This window comes from Vicugna pacos, chromosome 19 (genome assembly GCF_048564905.1).
Source record: "Vicugna pacos chromosome 19, VicPac4, whole genome shotgun sequence".
NCBI classification, from domain to species: domain Eukaryota; kingdom Metazoa; phylum Chordata; class Mammalia; order Artiodactyla; family Camelidae; genus Vicugna; species Vicugna pacos.
The window spans coordinates 20,930,404-20,947,818 of NC_133005.1; the positions used below are offsets into that span (position 1 = coordinate 20,930,404).

The 17,415-nt window shown below is 37.0% G+C and overlaps 1 protein-coding gene across 3 annotated transcripts in view; it reads right to left on the bottom strand.

Annotated features, from left to right (window-relative positions):
• ATRN (attractin) overlaps nt 1-17,415 on the bottom strand; it is a 125,216-nt gene that overhangs the window by 67,585 nt on the left and 40,216 nt on the right. For all 3 annotated transcript variants that reach the window (XM_031674978.2, XM_072943884.1, XM_072943885.1), the window contains exons 3-8: nt 15,249-15,362; nt 12,886-13,014; nt 10,910-11,115; nt 9,624-9,792; nt 1,716-1,806; nt 602-845 (exon numbers count right to left, since the gene is read on the bottom strand). In XM_031674978.2, the coding sequence (XP_031530838.2) occupies nt 602-845; nt 1,716-1,806; nt 9,624-9,792; nt 10,910-11,115; nt 12,886-13,014; nt 15,249-15,362 (953 nt within the window). The remainder of the gene's footprint in view (nt 1-601; nt 846-1,715; nt 1,807-9,623; nt 9,793-10,909; nt 11,116-12,885; nt 13,015-15,248; nt 15,363-17,415) is intronic.

Sequence of the window (17,415 nt, forward strand, 5' to 3'; positions counted from 1 at the left end):
TTTCGAAGGAAGGCCACCTAAAATTTATAACAAAACCAGGTGGCCAAAAACTTCAATCTTTCAAATGTCCTGATATGCCATGTAGGAAAAGAATTACATTAAGTTTAAAAGACTCAGACCCTCCCTCAACTGAACACTAAATTCCCCATTACCTTTATGGACTAATACACAGATGTACTTTATGGGCCTACATTCTCAAAGTATCATCTACATCCACAAGAACAAATACAGTAAAATTTAACCAAAGGTAAGATTATGTATCAAGGGGAAATTACACTGCATTAAACCAATCTCTAAAGGGCTATCCAAATTTTTTTTTCTTCAGAGTATTTGTTTTTTAAAGCCTTTTTATTTATTTATTTTCAACATCCAAAGCTTTTAGTACAGTCTTTGCCTCCTTACCAAACTGACAGTAAGAAATCTGTACTACATAGCAGCACTAATAATCTAAATTTCACTGGCAACTCATCAATGTTAACTGTATTTCAAGATGAAGTACTGGGTCAATGTTGGGTTGAATACTGTTAAACTTAGGTCATAATAATAAGGGTAAAGGTTTTAAATCCAACATTCAGAAGATTCACTGAAAAAAAATACCTACCCAAGTCATATTCCTGCACACTGCTTATATATCCATAGAGAGGGCAGTGACCAAAGATAACCAGCATGACCACTTGGCCAGTTTTCAAAGTGACAATGTGTGCCGAGTGCCCGACCACTGCATATTGCTCCTTTGCTTTAGGGGCCAACAAGACCCATGACTCATTATGAATATGAAACACTCTCAACTCATTGGTCACATTCCCCGTTGAATCAATTTTTCCTCCATACATATAAATTTTATCCTAGAAAAAAAATGTAAACAAAATTCTAAAAAACATCAAAAGGATCAAAACTAAGAACAGAGAACAGTTCAAAACCTCAGTATTACTCTTAGCTTAAAAAGTGTTAGTGAAAAGCACCTTTCAGTAAATTACTAGAAGGATGGAGAAAGGAACAAAATAAAATAAATCATATCCTATGTCTCTAACACTTTACCACTTTTCTTGGACTTTGTCATGCAAGATTTTTTACAATATAAAATGACTTGGAAAAATAAAGTTGAAATAAACTACCAAATAAGGAAATGATAATAATTATTCAGTTATATTGTAATATGGCTATTCTTGGCTAAACTTGCTCATGAACATAAAAGGCTAATCTGTATTATATTAATTTTTAACCATTTAGTACCACAATCTATCCCAGTACAATGTGAATCCATTAAAATCTCTCAGGTTAAAGTATTTTCAATTTTAATTTCCACTTAGAACTTAGCCACTCATATACCTCCTAAATGAGAAAGTTTTCCAACCAAAATCAACACTGAAGTCAAAATCAGAGACAGAAAGTAGAATGGTGGTTGCCAGGGCCTGGGGAGAGGAGGGGGCGGGGAATTATTATTTAATGGATATAGAGTTGCAGTTTACAAGATTAAGAGATACACAGATGACTGGTGATTACAACTGCACGTTATGAATGAATTTTTTATCACTGAAGTGTACACTTAAAAATAGCTACTAACATGGTAAATTTGATGTCACATGTATTTTACCACAATAAAAAAAAGATTAGGAAAAAAATCCAACACTGAATAGTTTTTCAACCACATAATATGGTAAAGAAACTGTGGAAGAGTTGAGTTTCTAGTTTAGTACAGAGTGGAGACATTTTACCTTGTATAATGCTAAAGAATGTCCATATCTAACAACCACATTGTTCACAGAACGGTTCAGTGTAAGCCACTCTCTAGAAGCAAGGTCATACCTACAAAACAAACAGATCATATTTTACCCAAAGGACAAAACAGAACATCTTGAGCCTTTACTTGTGATGTAATCCAGTTTGGAGATGCTCACTAAACCTGTAATGGATATGGGGAGGTACCTGGGCAAACAAACTTAACACCTGGCCCCACTGGGCATGTAAGTACTTAGGAAGGGGATGCTGGGCTGTACAGCCCTGGGACGAAAAAGAAATAAAATCTACTGGAAGTTTCTAACACTTCCTCAAAACATCTTCTACACACTAAATCACTTGCAGGTTGCACTATACTCAAGGTATAACCACAACTTTTCTTTCCTTTAATCATGCAAAATTTAAGACACGTACTAAAAAAGGAACGGTAACTCAGTTTTAAAAAATTCCTAGCCTTTCCTTTTCTTTATCTAATTGATTTTAAAAAGTAATATTAAAAAAAAAACCCCTAGAATATCATCATGGCATTTCAATTATACTATGAGTGCATTTAAAGACAATTAAAATATAAAAAATGCCCCAAAGAAAATCATTTATAGTCTACATTGCAGCATTAATCACATTCAGTCTTAGAATATTCACTTTGTTTTTGAGGAACATACTCTACTGTTTTCATTAAAATTATACATACTCATTATGAAAAATGTAACCAATGCAAAAAAATAAAGAGCTAAAAACTTAAAAATGACCCACAGTCTGCCACTTAGAAATGAATATCATTAACAACAAATAAACATCATTCCAGACATTTTTCTATGCATACATACAGACAGAAGAATAGATTGATAATATATATATTTATACAAAGGAGATCATAATGTAGATGATACATTTAACTAAGTGTAATTTTAATTTTTATATAATTTAACAGAAAAAAGAAACCAAAGGGAAATCAATGCTATTATTATACTTTAAATGTTCGTATTTTTATAAGTTTTCCTGAATACTTTTTAAAATTATTAAAAACATTATTATATGTAAACAAGATATAAAAGTTTTATCACAACGTAATAGCAAAAAAGAGAAACCCATAATAGTCCATCAACAGAAAATGGATTAATAAATTATCCAGTGTATCTGTATAATATTTATACAAAATGAAAAATAAATACACTAAAGCAATATATTAATATAAATCTCAAAACAATGTTAAGCTAAAAAAGCCAACTGCAGAATATTGTTTCTATAAAGACTAAAACTAGAAAATTCATGAATTCTAGATGTTTATATATATTAAAAGGTGTATAAAACATTGTAAACTGACTATATCTCAATAAAAATATATAAATAAATTTAAAAATGTAAAGATATACATGTGAACCAATAACACAACATCAAGATACTGATTATTTCTGGGATTTTGGAGGGGCATCCAGGGGCCTTAACTATATTAGCAATGTTCTTTATCTCCTAACCTGGATGATGAATGCACCAGCATTCATTATTTTCCTCTAAACCTTTCCTTTAGTCTTAAATATTTTATACATGATCTGAAGCAAATATAACAAAATGGTAACATAAATCAGTACCAGCTATTGTTTTATATATTTTTGAAGTCTACATTTTTAATACATGAAAAAAATGGCGATTAAATTCACTTTAATTTTAAAATTATATATAATTTAATTTTGGACACACAGACTCCACTAACTTCCTGGTTTGAATGTGAAAACCTTAGCACCCACAGTCCTCTCATTTCTCCTCCCAATTTTTGTTATATAATTTTTACACTGTCCAGGTTCATAGCATTCACATTCTCTCCTGTACCTATAATCCCATAGTTACTTACTACTGATCCATATTTTAGTTGAATCAATCTCCTCACAGTTCTCTTACCACAACTTCTTGAGTCTTTTTAATTCTTAATTAGCTGGATTTCACTGTCAAGTGGTTTTTCCTAGTGGAGCTCGTATGTGCTCCTTTCCTGAAATTCTTTTAAGAATATCTGCTTGGTAGCTTTAGAGCTGAGTGACATCTTGGCTGGGCATACTATTCACAGGCCATCCTTTCTTTTCCACACAACTTTACTGATGCTGCTCCCTTGAATGTTGCTGGTATCAAACGCTGCTAATGGAGAGGTCTGAGGCCAGTCTGATTTTTTTCCATGTTTATGTGGTTTGCTTTTCTGCTTGGAAGCCTAAGAAATCTCAGTCATTCTCATTCTCTCCTCCCCCTCCCTCCCTATTCCCTACCTCCCTCTTTCTCTAAATATATGTTTTATATATATCTTTCTCTATTTTTTAAAGACACAATATTGTACTTTACTTCAGGTAGAAATAACTTAAATCCGTCCAAATGTTTTTACCAAATGGACTGCATACCACTGTGACTTTTGTGGTGCTTTGGCTGTGGAAAGTGTTCCCTGAGAAGAACTAGCATGCCTTCTGAAAACACATATAAACCTTCTGCTCACATCAGAAACCTGTTTCTTTAAGCTTGAAAGAGAGGGAGCAAAGAAACAAGTCTGCATGTGATCCAATCCATATCTCTTTCAAGTGACATGGAAGGTGCTCAATATGTATCTTAATGCATTTTAACTCTTCCTCAGTCAATGACATGTCAGCCCAAGAACTGGTCAGAGACACTAAGGTGCTAGTAAGTCCTCATAACCTGGCTAAGGTGAACTGCCAAAAGACACGTACATAATAGGCTGTCACTCCCTTCACAACACAGAGAGGCAAACACAAGGCAAGAACAAAGCTAAAGCAATAAAAGGTAAGAAAGGCCAAGTACCAAATAAATGCTCCCTCTTCTGGGAGCTGAGTTCAAGATGATGGAATACTGAACAACTAGTTCTAAGACCTGGACATGCAGACAAGCAAAGAAAAACTTCAAGAATTCAGAAATAGGTGTCTCTCATAGAGGTGCAGCCATGTCTTTCCTCCTCCTTGATGGCTGCTAACACAATGTCCATCATGATACAGGGCACACGCTCTGCCACGCATAGTGGCCTGGTATTCCAATCAGTGTCCAGCCATCCAAAGACACACAGGAAAGGCTCTGTAGAGACTGAACATGACTCCACACAGGAGGAGGCACAGAGCTACCTGGGGCTTCCTACCCAATAACTTGTCCTAAAAGTTCAATAATTTGATCAAATCAGGTCTTATTATCGAGCAACTATAAACTTTTCCTGAAATGTCTTGTACTGTTTCAATCTACTTGTAGCAATTATCTATATACACTGGATCTTCTGTCTTCCATGTGTCTTTGCTTTTCTCTTATTGACCTTTTCATCTGTATTCATTGGAATCATGTCTATTAAGCTGTCAGAAATTCGATTTTCATACTAGTTTTTGCTGTATGTAATTTATTCATATTTATTTACATGTGTAATTTCCCATTTCATCATATTGTTATTATTACCTTCTTCCCTTTCAGCTGGTTTTTCTGAATTCAAATTTTCATTAAACTGATCTATTGCAGAAAGCAGTCAGAAGCAATCTCCTGCTCCTTAACTTACTTTTCCTCTATGAATAGTTCTTAGCGGTCAGACCAGGTAGGACCATTAAATCAAATGGGAAGTCACTGATGCGTTTTAAGAAGGTAGGAAATGATAAGGTGAGGTTTATATGCTGTGTTCTTTTGTCCTCTCTAGTTTTTCACCACAGATACCTGCATTTGCTACAATGTCACTTCTTTCATCTTGCTGTGGTTAGACATTGCTTTCCAGATATATTTGCAAAATGTGGGTGATTTTTTAGCTCTTTTTCCACCTTATCTAAGACAAGTTTATCTTTCCATCCCAGCTTTAGTATGAGAGTTGGCATTTTACGTTCCATCCACTTCTCTGAAGTCTGGAGAAATGTTGGGGCTCAGAAGGGTTGTGTGTGCGCTCAGTCTATTAGAATAAAATATCCAGACTCTATTTGCCTCTGAGATTTTCTTTGTGTCCTATCCCAGGGTTCAAAATTTGGGATATACAAATTAAATAGAAGCCCTGACTTATGGGCTGTGTGTCAATCACTTGATCAAATTCCCCCCTTTTCACCTGATCCTCTTCAGCAACTATTTCTCCTACTCTTTAGTTAAAAGGCTTTTATAAAACAACACAAAACCCATTCAGTTTGCTTCTTTCTAGATTTGGGGCTTTTAGGGAGAACTCTCAGAATTTCACCTGTATGGTTTCTATGTCGTAGAGAAGGGGTCAGTCTTGCTGTTTCTGTGTCTGTTTTAATTTTAAGTTTACTGGGTTAGGTGATGCTCCTTATCTTGTTGCTCAATTTCTTACTATTTCTTTTAACTTAAAAAAAAAAAAACCAAAAAACCCTTTTTTGCTCAAGGGAAATTCAATGATGAAGTTTCAATTGGAAATCTTAACCCAAGAGAACACCACCATTTGTTTTGCAAGAGAACCCTTGAGTGACATAAAATGGGAACTGCTTTTTAATGCAACTTAAAAGCTCTGGGTTAACAGGGTTGTAGAGAATATAAAAATTAGCACAATTCCTGAAATACGCTTATATAGAGTAGAGATGATGATAAAATTTGTAGTCTAAGTTTCAGAAATACTTCATCTAAAAGGGGTCATTATATTTACTTTTCATGAGTTAGTAAAAAATTTTGAAGCTTTATTAGTATTTACACAAAATATATAAAGCTATAAAAATCATGCTTTGATCAAGTCCAAGCAGAAAAAAAATGTTACAATCTAAAAAACAAATGTGGATCATGAGGTATACCAGTCAAATAAAAGCAATCGGTGACATTAATATTTCTAAGAACAAATGTTTGTGAAGGAAACAGACAATTCAGTTACTCTCTCAATCATTTGATAAATACTTATTTGAGCACATTTTGTGAGCTAAGCTGAAATGAGTGAGTAAACAAGGTCTCTAACCTTGGAGAACGTCATGGAAAAGGCAGAGAATGAGGACGCACAACAATGGGCACAGGCAGAATTAAAAATTATGAACACTGCTCTGAAGGAAATGAGGACTGTGAAAAAGGACAGGGAGAATCGTCTGTCCTGGATGATCAGGGAGGATCTCACTGTGGGACAGTTAACTGATGTGATATGTTGAGGGTGAGAAAAAAACAGCCCTGAGGTACAACGGCAGGAACAGTCTAGACGGAGGGCACAGCAAGAGTAAGGACACTGACGGTGAGGATTAGGTAAAGAAAAAAGGCTGCTGGGGCGAGAGGAGGACGGTAAGAGTCTGGGAGGTCAGCAGCGGGCAGAACAGGTAGGACCATTAAGTCCAGCAGGAAGTCACTGATGCGTTTTAAGAAGGTAGTAAATGATAAAATGTATACCTTAAAAAAATCATCCCAGTTGACACTTAGGAAATGGATTAAGAGGAATGAATGGAAAAAGACTTGATAGGAACCTACTGTTGAAGTCTAGAGGAGAGATATTGGCAGGTTGGTCTTAGAGAGAAAAGAGTGAATCTGACATGTATTTGGTGACAGGGTTGATGGGCTTGATATGAAATTATGTTATGAGAGACAAAGTAGAGGAAGTATCAAAATGACCCCCAGATTTCTTGCTTCAAGGGAGGAAAATGCCAGGTACAAGGGTAAAAATCACATAAATGGTACAATAAATGACTCTCATCATATCTAGTTTGACAGTTGGAAGGGTCACTTTCACACCTTTAATTTTACCTTTACTTCTCAGGGCAGGAGCACTAGAAGTAGTGAGAAGTGGTTTGATTGGGGATAGATTTTAAAGGCAGAGCTAACAAGATCTGCTGACATATTGTGGCAGACAGACATCATGGTGGTCCCCATGACCCCTGCCTCCTGGTGTTCCTACCTATGTATATAATAGCCTCCCTTCAAGTATGAGCAGGATCTATGACTTGCTTCTAACCGAGAGAATGCCATCTTTACCACCAAAGATGATAAGATGTCATGGAAATTCTATCCTGATGGCAGATTCAGTCCAGATTCTCTTCTTCTGACCTGCCAGCCACACTGGGGAAGCTGTAGTGATAAGGAACAGGTGGCCTCCAGGTGACAGCCCACACAAAGTCAGCGCCCTCAGTCCTACAACCACCAGGAAATGGATTCTGCCAACAACCTGAGCTTGGAGTGGATTCCTCCCCAGGTAACTCTCTAAATGAGAACAAAGGACAGGTGACACCTAGCAAGACTACCTTTTTCTTCAAAGTTTTCTCACGTTTGATTTATTTATAATGTCCAGAGTTTTTAACTTCACTTATCACACAAAGGATAGAGGAAAATGACCTTCATTTCTTTATGATTTTTAAAAATCTCCTTTTTCATACTCTATTTTTAAAGGAGTATCTGTTTATTTACTCTGTGTGCCTTCTAGGTTTGTCTTCAATTATGAAGTTATTTTAAAATTCCTTCCTAACTTCTTTCATCTCATTTCTGAATTTTTCTAGTTCTGGTTACACTGTTCTTTCATGTCTTTTATCATTTTTTCCTTATTGTATTTTAGCTTATTTTGGAAGACTAAGTTATAATTTTTGTCAGTTTTGTGAAATTATTTTTCTGTTTTCATGCATTAAGGAATGTTATTCTACTTATTTTCTTCTTTTTTGTAATGACTTTCTATGAGATTTGACTTTGATATTTTTCTGTTGCTAAAGTTTAAGTAAAATTACTTTTTCCTGAGCTCTTTTATAGGAAAGGCTTGACTTAACACAGTTTTTCTAATTTCTCAGCTCTCTACTAGCTCCTCTTCTGCTGTTGTACTATAGTGTCCAAGTATCCGGCAGCTTGCTTGTTGAGATCTCCTGGCTCTGTTCCCCTCCCTCACTGATACCTGGAGTTTCTTTTGCTTTTCCTCTGCTGTCCCTGTCCTGTCCAATTTGAATTCTATTCCCAGCAGTTCCTCCTTAGTGTGGGACTTTCTCCTACAAAGAGACCTTGGCTGGTTCATTTTGAGATTTAATAAGGCACAAACTGCTCTAGCCCCTTCAAATCCTACTACAGATGCCTTAAACTCACACCCCCAGCCCCCGACTATGTGCAAAATCTTCCCAGTCCCAGCTACTATTCTCAAAGCAGCTTGCCAAGCTTTCCAGCAGGTCTTTGGGTTTACTGTTGGTGGGCGCGCTTACTCCTACACAGATGCTGATATAGCACGAGTCCTGTATCTGTCAGTGGTTCAGCCCCACACATAAGTGTAGATGCCTTCTGAGCAAGTTTTCTTATAGATGCTATCCATGTGTTTTTTATTTTGCTATCTTAGTTGTTCTGAGTGTTTTGCTGACTATATTTGGGGGATTCAAAAACTATGCTACCACTGCCATATTTCCAAAATTCCTTAAAGAACAGATGCTGGGTTTTGACAACCTTCATTAACAGAAAATGTCAAAAAAAATTTCCAGGACACAAAATCAGTACAAGTAAGTGTTCATGAATTTCTCCCCAAAGTCAATCTCCATAGCTAATGCCACTGTGAAAACATTTCTCCCTTTAGGATGAGTGCTGTGGGACCAGCAAATAGAACTTGAACCCTGTAAAGTATCAGATAATGGCATAATTTCCACTAGCAAACTGTAAATTCAAACCACTTAACCTATAGAAATGTTACTTAAATTAACAGGTAAAGGAATCCTCTACTTATATATAATCTATTATATGTACCTAAAGCAAAATATGAGAGACAGTGTCTGGAGAAGAGGAACTATTCCTTATTATGACAATGAATTCTTCGTGGCTCCCAATTTCGAAAACTAAGACTATGTTCCAAAAGTCTGGAATACAACTACCAACATACTAACATACTAACAGAGATTTTCCTCAGGAATGGAATTACTGATGATTTCTTTTTCTTTTGCTATCTCTACTTTAAGTATTTCCAAAATGGAAAACTAGGCTTATTGAAAAAAATGTTTAAAACAACTTACGCTAGAACCATGTTGTAATCTGAGTGGTTGAACATATATCCTCCAACAACCCACATTATATTTCCATTGATCACAGCTTTGTGAGAGGCTCTGGGAAGCTTTTGGTTAGAAAATTCCTCTCGAGTCCAAAATGACTGGTTAGCTGGTACAGGAACTGAACATTCAGGACCTAATAAAACATAATAAATTAGCTTCACAAAATGCAGCTTTAAATTCACTGCATTTCAAGTTTTAATCATCTAAATACAACAAATATCTAAAGAATAGTTATAGTCTTTCTTTTAGCATCTAAATAGCAGGCAAATCTCTACCAAGCTAGTGACCATGGGTACTCTCAAATAAAATTTAAAATCCCATACTTTCTAATGCTGACCTGACCGTATCTAGGTTAGGATTTTTTAGTAATGAAATACTTGCTTAAGCAGCTCTCAGAGGAAAGAGAGGTCAAAGGAATTATTAATTCAAATGAACAGCTTTAGGGCTAAAATGTAAAGACTAGTACCGGGAGTATTACAAACTATCCATTTCCTGGAAAAACAAGAAAGTCCATTCTTAGGAGATCTGGCTTCTGCTCCAACACCTGCGCAGTGGTAGGTACTCAAATACTTCAATTATTTAACTCTTTAATATGAGCCAAACCAAACAAATCAAAGCATTGAAATAAGCACATTTCCTTTCAAAGTTAAATGTTCTGAGAAAGAGGTAAATGTATAAAGAAAATGACTAAATCAGTAACAGCTATTATCACCCACCCCTTGAAAAATTCACTAAAGGGCTTCTTTAATAATCTGTATCTGCAGGTAATTCCATTAGCTGACTGTTTTAGAATTCTACTGTATAATCCACCCCAGTTTTCTCTGAATTTACTGAAAGTTTCTGTTGCGAGACCAATACTGTTAGCTCTTATCATGTTGATCACCAGGTCACCCAAATCTAGGTGACAGTTGTGTTTCCTCAGGGGCACTCAATCCACAGTGGGTGATCAACGTGTTATCCCACCCCCCAGCTTGGTTCTCTGCTCTGTCTTCAGATGGTTGAGACCAAGTTCTTCAAATTTGTGAGTGAATTGCAAAGGATGTCAAACCCCTCCACAATTCTAAAGCGATCCCAACCATACATCCATGAAATTCAAAGACTTGTAAGAAGCTAAATAAAGAGTTATGAAAACTTAAACATTTCCTGATATTTGATTAACACAAATGGTACAGATTCTAGAAATAAGGCCAATCTACAATTTATTAAACTAGAAACAGTCTGTTAATTGCAAGAAAAAAAGACACTCCTACCCTGCCACTCTGAGAAGCAGGAGCATCCTCTGACATCACTCGAATTGCAGATGCCTCGATGAGGAAAACCACAGTTATTTACACAGTGAGGAATGTCACATGCTTCACCTTTCCAGTTTTCAGAACAGTCACACTGAACAGTGTTGCTGTTATTACTGATCTTACATTCTCCACGGCCTGAGCAATTATTCGGACACATGTCAAAACTATAAAAATAGTGGGGGGAAAAAACCAATCAACACAAAGCAACACTTCAATTAATTCAGCAGAACTTCTTCCTACACAAGTCTTAAGAAATCCCACTGTCTCTCCAGTTCATTCACAAGCATAATTGCAGTACTTACCATTCAGCCTAAATGGGGTCATTCAACACTGCAGAGCTAGGGCAAGTAATAAAATCAAATTAACCCTGTTGAATTCTCATAAGAAAAGCAAGTTAAAGAAATTACAAGGAGAGAACAGATTTCTTGCAAAATGCTTAACTTCATAAGGACAGGATGACTATCCTATTCCTGGTAGCCCACAAATGATGAGCACTATAAAACTGCCAAGTGCATGCTTGCAAGTCTGGAGAAGAAAAGGATAAAACAAATTGCCAACAATATCCTACCATCCTCATGGTATATATTCCTCTGGATAGTCTCTGAAAGTTTACAGAATTTGTTCAAGATTATTGCTCAGGTTGGTGTATTCTAATTTTTTTAGTAAGTTTATCTACCCATCTCAGATATAAGAAAAGAGAGGGCCAATTTAACTTACTATGGGAGTTTAGCCATAAAGTGTCTCACAGTAATGTGACCTAATTATATTGACAGCACTTTGAAAAAATATAATTAAGATTTTAAAATGGGGGATAACAGGATTATCAAGACACTTTAAGAGTATAAAGAAAACTAAAAAGAAATATTGTAGCAAATCATGTCAGAAAATCAGGAGTCAGTTCCGAAAACAAGCTAATTAATGGATGTTAATGAATATGCCTACATTCAAATATCAGTTCATGATATTATAGAAAGAAAGAAAGAAAGAAAGAAAGAAAGAAAGAAAGAAAGAAAGAAAGAAAGAAAATGTTATATAAATAAATATGCGATAAATAAAATGTTATAAGTATCTGTAAACAGTATTTTTATAATCTGTTATAATAAATGCATATGCCCACTTTTCAAGCCGAGGCTGCCACGTCACAAACCCTGAGTACCTGAAAAACAGAATCACTATACCAAGATAGAGACAGCTTTAAACAGGCATGAGACAATACTGAGAGCCTGAGAAAAAGGGCAAGAAAAAGAATCCAATATAACGATTACACATAGGGGTTACTACCTGTTCCAGGAGTTAAGAAACTTACTGTGTAAAAGGCCAGATAATGTCTATTTTAGGTTTGTGGACCACAGAAGTTCTTTATCAAAGACCCCTTGCTTATGGCACTTTATGAATTTAATTACTTATGAAATACACATTTCTTAGGAGGGAAAAAAAGGAAAAGACAGAAGTTAGCCTCTCTCCTACCACAACAAATTACAAAAGCTGCCCAGAGTCTGTCAGTCTACACTTCCTTTGTACCTTCAGCTAAGTTGTCATCAATGGGCCAACTACTGAGTACATGAAAACTACTAATATTTGTTAAATTGTACTGAGCAAACCCCTGCAATGCTTTTATCCACTAGAGGGAAAATGCCCCTCTCTTCCGGGAGAAGCTCAACAGCAGCAAGACCTGGGTTGAAACTGTGCTTCCACCACTTTGACAATTTACTCTACCTTTTCCCACCAGTGTCCTCCATTATAAAAGAAGCAGGAAACCAGTGCCTGTACCTAAGTTTTTAAAAGAACTTTAAATTAGAAAATGCATGAAACCTGCTTAGCATAGTGCCTGGTGCACTGTAAACCCTCAATATAGGTTAGTCATTACTGTTGTTAAAACACAGTATACAGTCTTCTGGAAAAAAAATCACAAATATTAGAGTTAAATATCTTACTTGTAAGTGATATTAAATCCAGTCAAATTATAAGCAGCATCACTAAAAAAATGCAGCAGGGCATAACCTGATGTGGCAACGACTTCAGGGACAGTCTCGTTGCCGTCTCTCTCAGGGACAATGAGGCCACTGTAATGAAAACACATTTCTTATAAAGGGAAGCACCATCACAGACACATCACATGGTGGCGGACACAAATTCAACTGGAATTCTTCCTTATAAATTAAAAAACCACTTCTAAGAAGAGGGGCAAATTCCCATGATAAATGCACAGGAACAGATCTGAATGTTTTGCTAGGCTCTCCTCTATTCTGGGTTGTTATTTCGAATGAGATTGAAATCAATGACCCTATTCTTCTTTTTTAATAAACTTTTTATAATCCTCCTCTGAAAAAATGAGTAAACTTCCACAATCACAGAAAGTAACAAACTTTATGAGTAATAGATACCATATACATATCACTGAAAGACATAAAAAGTAAAAATAGAAATAAAAGTTTGATATACAAAAATCCATCACCCCAACACTATTAGTATTCTGATGTATTTTCTTTGTCTAACTGATACCATATTATGTCTTACAATATTTTACAAGTAATACACCATAAGCATTTCTATATCACTAAAAGCTCCCTCCAAACTTTTAGAACCTCATTCAGAGCTCAGCTGACAGTAGTAACTTTGGGTGCCAGGAATGAGAAAGAATTACCAGATCAAAGGGTCTAAAAGATGGTCTTAATCCATATGCCAACTTGCTTTCTAGAAGAGACATGCTGACTTGAAATCCCACCAATAGAGAATGAAAGGGTCCATCCCACCTCTCCCTGCCAACAAGGGTTACCAGTTCTATTTTAGCTTTCCTAATTTAATGGGTGAATGATTTTTCAAACTGTGGTTTTAAGTTTCTTTTCTACTCCTGAGGTTAATCATTTTTCCCATGTTTACTTGCCTCTTTTGCTTTTCTTCATACGCTCATGTCTTTTTACCCAATGACTGATTCACTACCACCATTTCATTCAATAAAAGCCTAAATCCTTACCAGGCCCTGCACACTCTGTTCCAGACACACAACCCCACCTAATGAAGAAACAGCTCATCTATTACAGATGGTCCTTGACTTATGATAGTTGTACATAGTTTTTCAACTGTACAGTGGTGCAAAAGTGACATGCATTCAGCAGAAACCATACTTATTTTGAATTTTGAGCCTTTCCCAGGCTAGTGACAGGCTGTAGGATACTCTCCTGGGATGCTGGGCAGCAGCAGAGAACTGCGGCTCCCAGTCAGTCACACACTCACAAAGGTAAAAGATGCCCTTCTAACCACTCTGTACCCAGACAACCACTGTGTTTTTCACTTTCAGTACAGTACTCAATAAATTACATGAGATAGTCAACATTAATTATAAAATAGGCTTTATGTTAGATGATTTTGCCCAACCATAGGCTAATGTGTAGAATGAATGGCAGAATGGGTGAAGGGAGAAAGGATGACGGGAGGGCTATCTGCACTAGATGACCTCGCTGCTGGAGAAAAGGGACCAGCTTCCCTGCTGTCAGAGAGACTCAGGCGTTTGCTTCTTTTCACTTCAAAAACTTGGAATCGTGACAGCTTTAGAATGTGCTGCTTTTCCCCAGTGTGAGAATAAAACAACTGGTTTATGACAAAAATAAACGTTTACAGAATAAATGAATACAAACACAGACTCAACCCAGTGTGCAAGGCAATGGAAAGTGTGTGGGTGAGAAAATGATGCAGCAGGCAGGCCGTTCAACTGTCACCCTGAGCCACCTCCCGCTTCCCCATCCCCTGCCCCTGGGAAGCTAAAAAAACGGAGGCTTAGCTTAGGCTGCAGCCAGTTGTTCAACTTGAGAAAATCAAGAACTGCTTGCCCTGGGGTTCTTCATAATCTTATATTTTAAATACTGAGTACCACTGTTTAGAACCACTTTTGAAAATTGCTGAACTAAACATATTGTCTTAATTCAACATAACTGTCAGACTGCCCATAACTGACTATGGGCTCTCTGAACACACCTGGGGCAGAACCTGACTTTGCCAACTACGCTATATAAGTTTACTAGTAATCCTTGGTTTGACACACCTGTCTTCTTGCAAAACTATACACTCAAAGGCAGGCAGATGTGGAAGGTAAGCCAGATCCTTAAAAACAGGGGTAGGAGCCTGGGGACGGAGCTAGGACTAGCACACAAGTGATAGGACTCCAGAAAGAGTACTTTTTCCATGAAGCAAACGTACTAAGTGACAACAGAGGCGAATCTAGTAAGAATGCAGTCTAGGAGACACAACTGAATTCAGAAATCAAATGATGATTAACCAGTACTTATATGACTGAGCTTACCTAAAGGCAGCAACTAGGGGTGCATAAATTGAGTCCCCATCATAAACGTATAAATGGTCCCAACTACATTCTGTAGCAAAATGATTGAAACGAAGTCTCATTATTCTATTTGGCCTGAAAAGAAAAGAAAAAGTAAATTTTAATAATCATCACTATCCAACATCTGAGGAAAAAACAGACAGATTTTTAAAAAATTTACAGAGATAGAAGAAATCAATAGTACATAATCAGTATTCTTTCATTTGTCAAAGATTTCCTCGGTACCTACTATGTGCAAGAGACCACGAAACACAATGGTAAATCAGACAGACATGGTCTGTACAGCTTTGGGCCTTACAGTCTATACACTGGCCATTCTTTACCAAACCATTAGCCTTTCCACACTTCCTTCCTTATTCAACCTGAGATTCCATACTATGAAATACATACATCATTTCACAAACACACCTGCCAATCCTCTAAACTCACCTGCCCCTCTGCCTTTTCATGGAACTCCTTAGAAAAAGCCCTGGTCTAGAGGGAACCAGTTATCTGCTTTGACTTAGGCTGAATCCAAAGAAAACTAAGTCATACTGGAGAAAGTCACACCACTGGGTAGGCTGGTTCCAGGATTCGTCACTGCTCGCTGACTTCAAATGGCACTTCGATTCTGCCAGCAGTTCTACTACTAACTCTCGGTTACTATTTCAAACCTCCCAGTCCCATCTCCCTGCTTATGCTCAGCACCAAGACAAAAATTTCTCAAATCCCATTTTCCAAAATAGATACACCCACCTACTTTCTCCTTCCATCTGTCAAATATTTAACATTTCCCTCTCATCTGAAACTTCCACAACCACATTTAAATCTCTTTAAGCATCACATATTTTAAGAAAAACAACAAAACATAAAAAACTCTAAATCCCAACTCTCCTTCCAGTTATTACCCAACTCATCCATTCCTCCTCCGAATAGAGTGAGACTCCACTGAAGGCTTTGCTTTTTCCGTTTCCTCATATCCCACCCACCCCTTCACTCTTTAACCTAGCTTTAGCCCAAACACTCCACTCAAAAAGCCCTTGGTAATATCAACACCATTTATATTCCTAACTATATGTCTCCAGCTATATGGACCTTTCACCTACCTCACACTTATCTAACTAACATCTCTAACCAAACAACTAAGTAAGTACATAAACAAGTTAACTCACATGGTGATGAGTACTGGAAAAAATTAAAGGAATGTGATGTACTATAACAACAGGAAGTGGGGAGATACCCCAAACAGCTTCGGAGGAGATCAGAATGATGAGAGAGAAGCCATGTGAAAAGCCTGGGGAACAATGTTTCAGGCAGAGGAAACAACAGTCCTAAAGTCTTAGAGAGAAAGAAGCTGATGTGTCCAAGCCACGTGAAGAAAATCAGCATGTCCGAAACACAGCAAACAGAAGGAACCACACAAGATAAGAAGTGAGAGGTGGGCAAAGGGCAAAGGTAAAAATCAGAGGCCAATTTCAAGGCTATCACAGTGGCCAGGAAAGAGAGGATGGTTGGTGGTTTTTACGATAACTACAGAGATGAAGACGAAAAGGATTGAGGAGATACTGCAGAGAAAAAACTGACAAAACTTAGAGACAGGTTGAATATGGGGATAAGGAAATGGAAGAACTGAAGTTTTTTGCTTAGGCTGAGATGGAGCAACCACTTGGGAGCACATGCCGAGCCACAGCGGAGCAGGACGTCAGATCGGAGGGCAGTGGGAGGAAGGGAAAGGGCGGAAAAACAGGAGGAAGGGAAACGGCGGGCAAACACAGCATCAGTTCTCAAAGCACAGTCTGCATGGTGCAAGGTCCCTGAGGCCCCTCTGGGGGATCCAAGAGGTAAAAGCTATGGTTATTTAGACTGGATATTTGGATATTTAGTAGATATTGTCTTGAAAATGAACAAAGCAAGCCTGTCACTTCAAAGAAAACAACTGACAGTATTTATTGCCCAGGAAAATATAAGCTTTTAAGCAATAATTAGAGTTTTAGAAAATTTCTATCTGCCACCCAGACACAACTTCCCAATGCTTAAAACTTTCTCATGAGATTCATGGCGATTTTAACCAAGGTGATGTTTTAAATATCATATAATGAAATAATATATCAATATCTGGAAGACTTGCATAATTCAGTGAACCAGTATT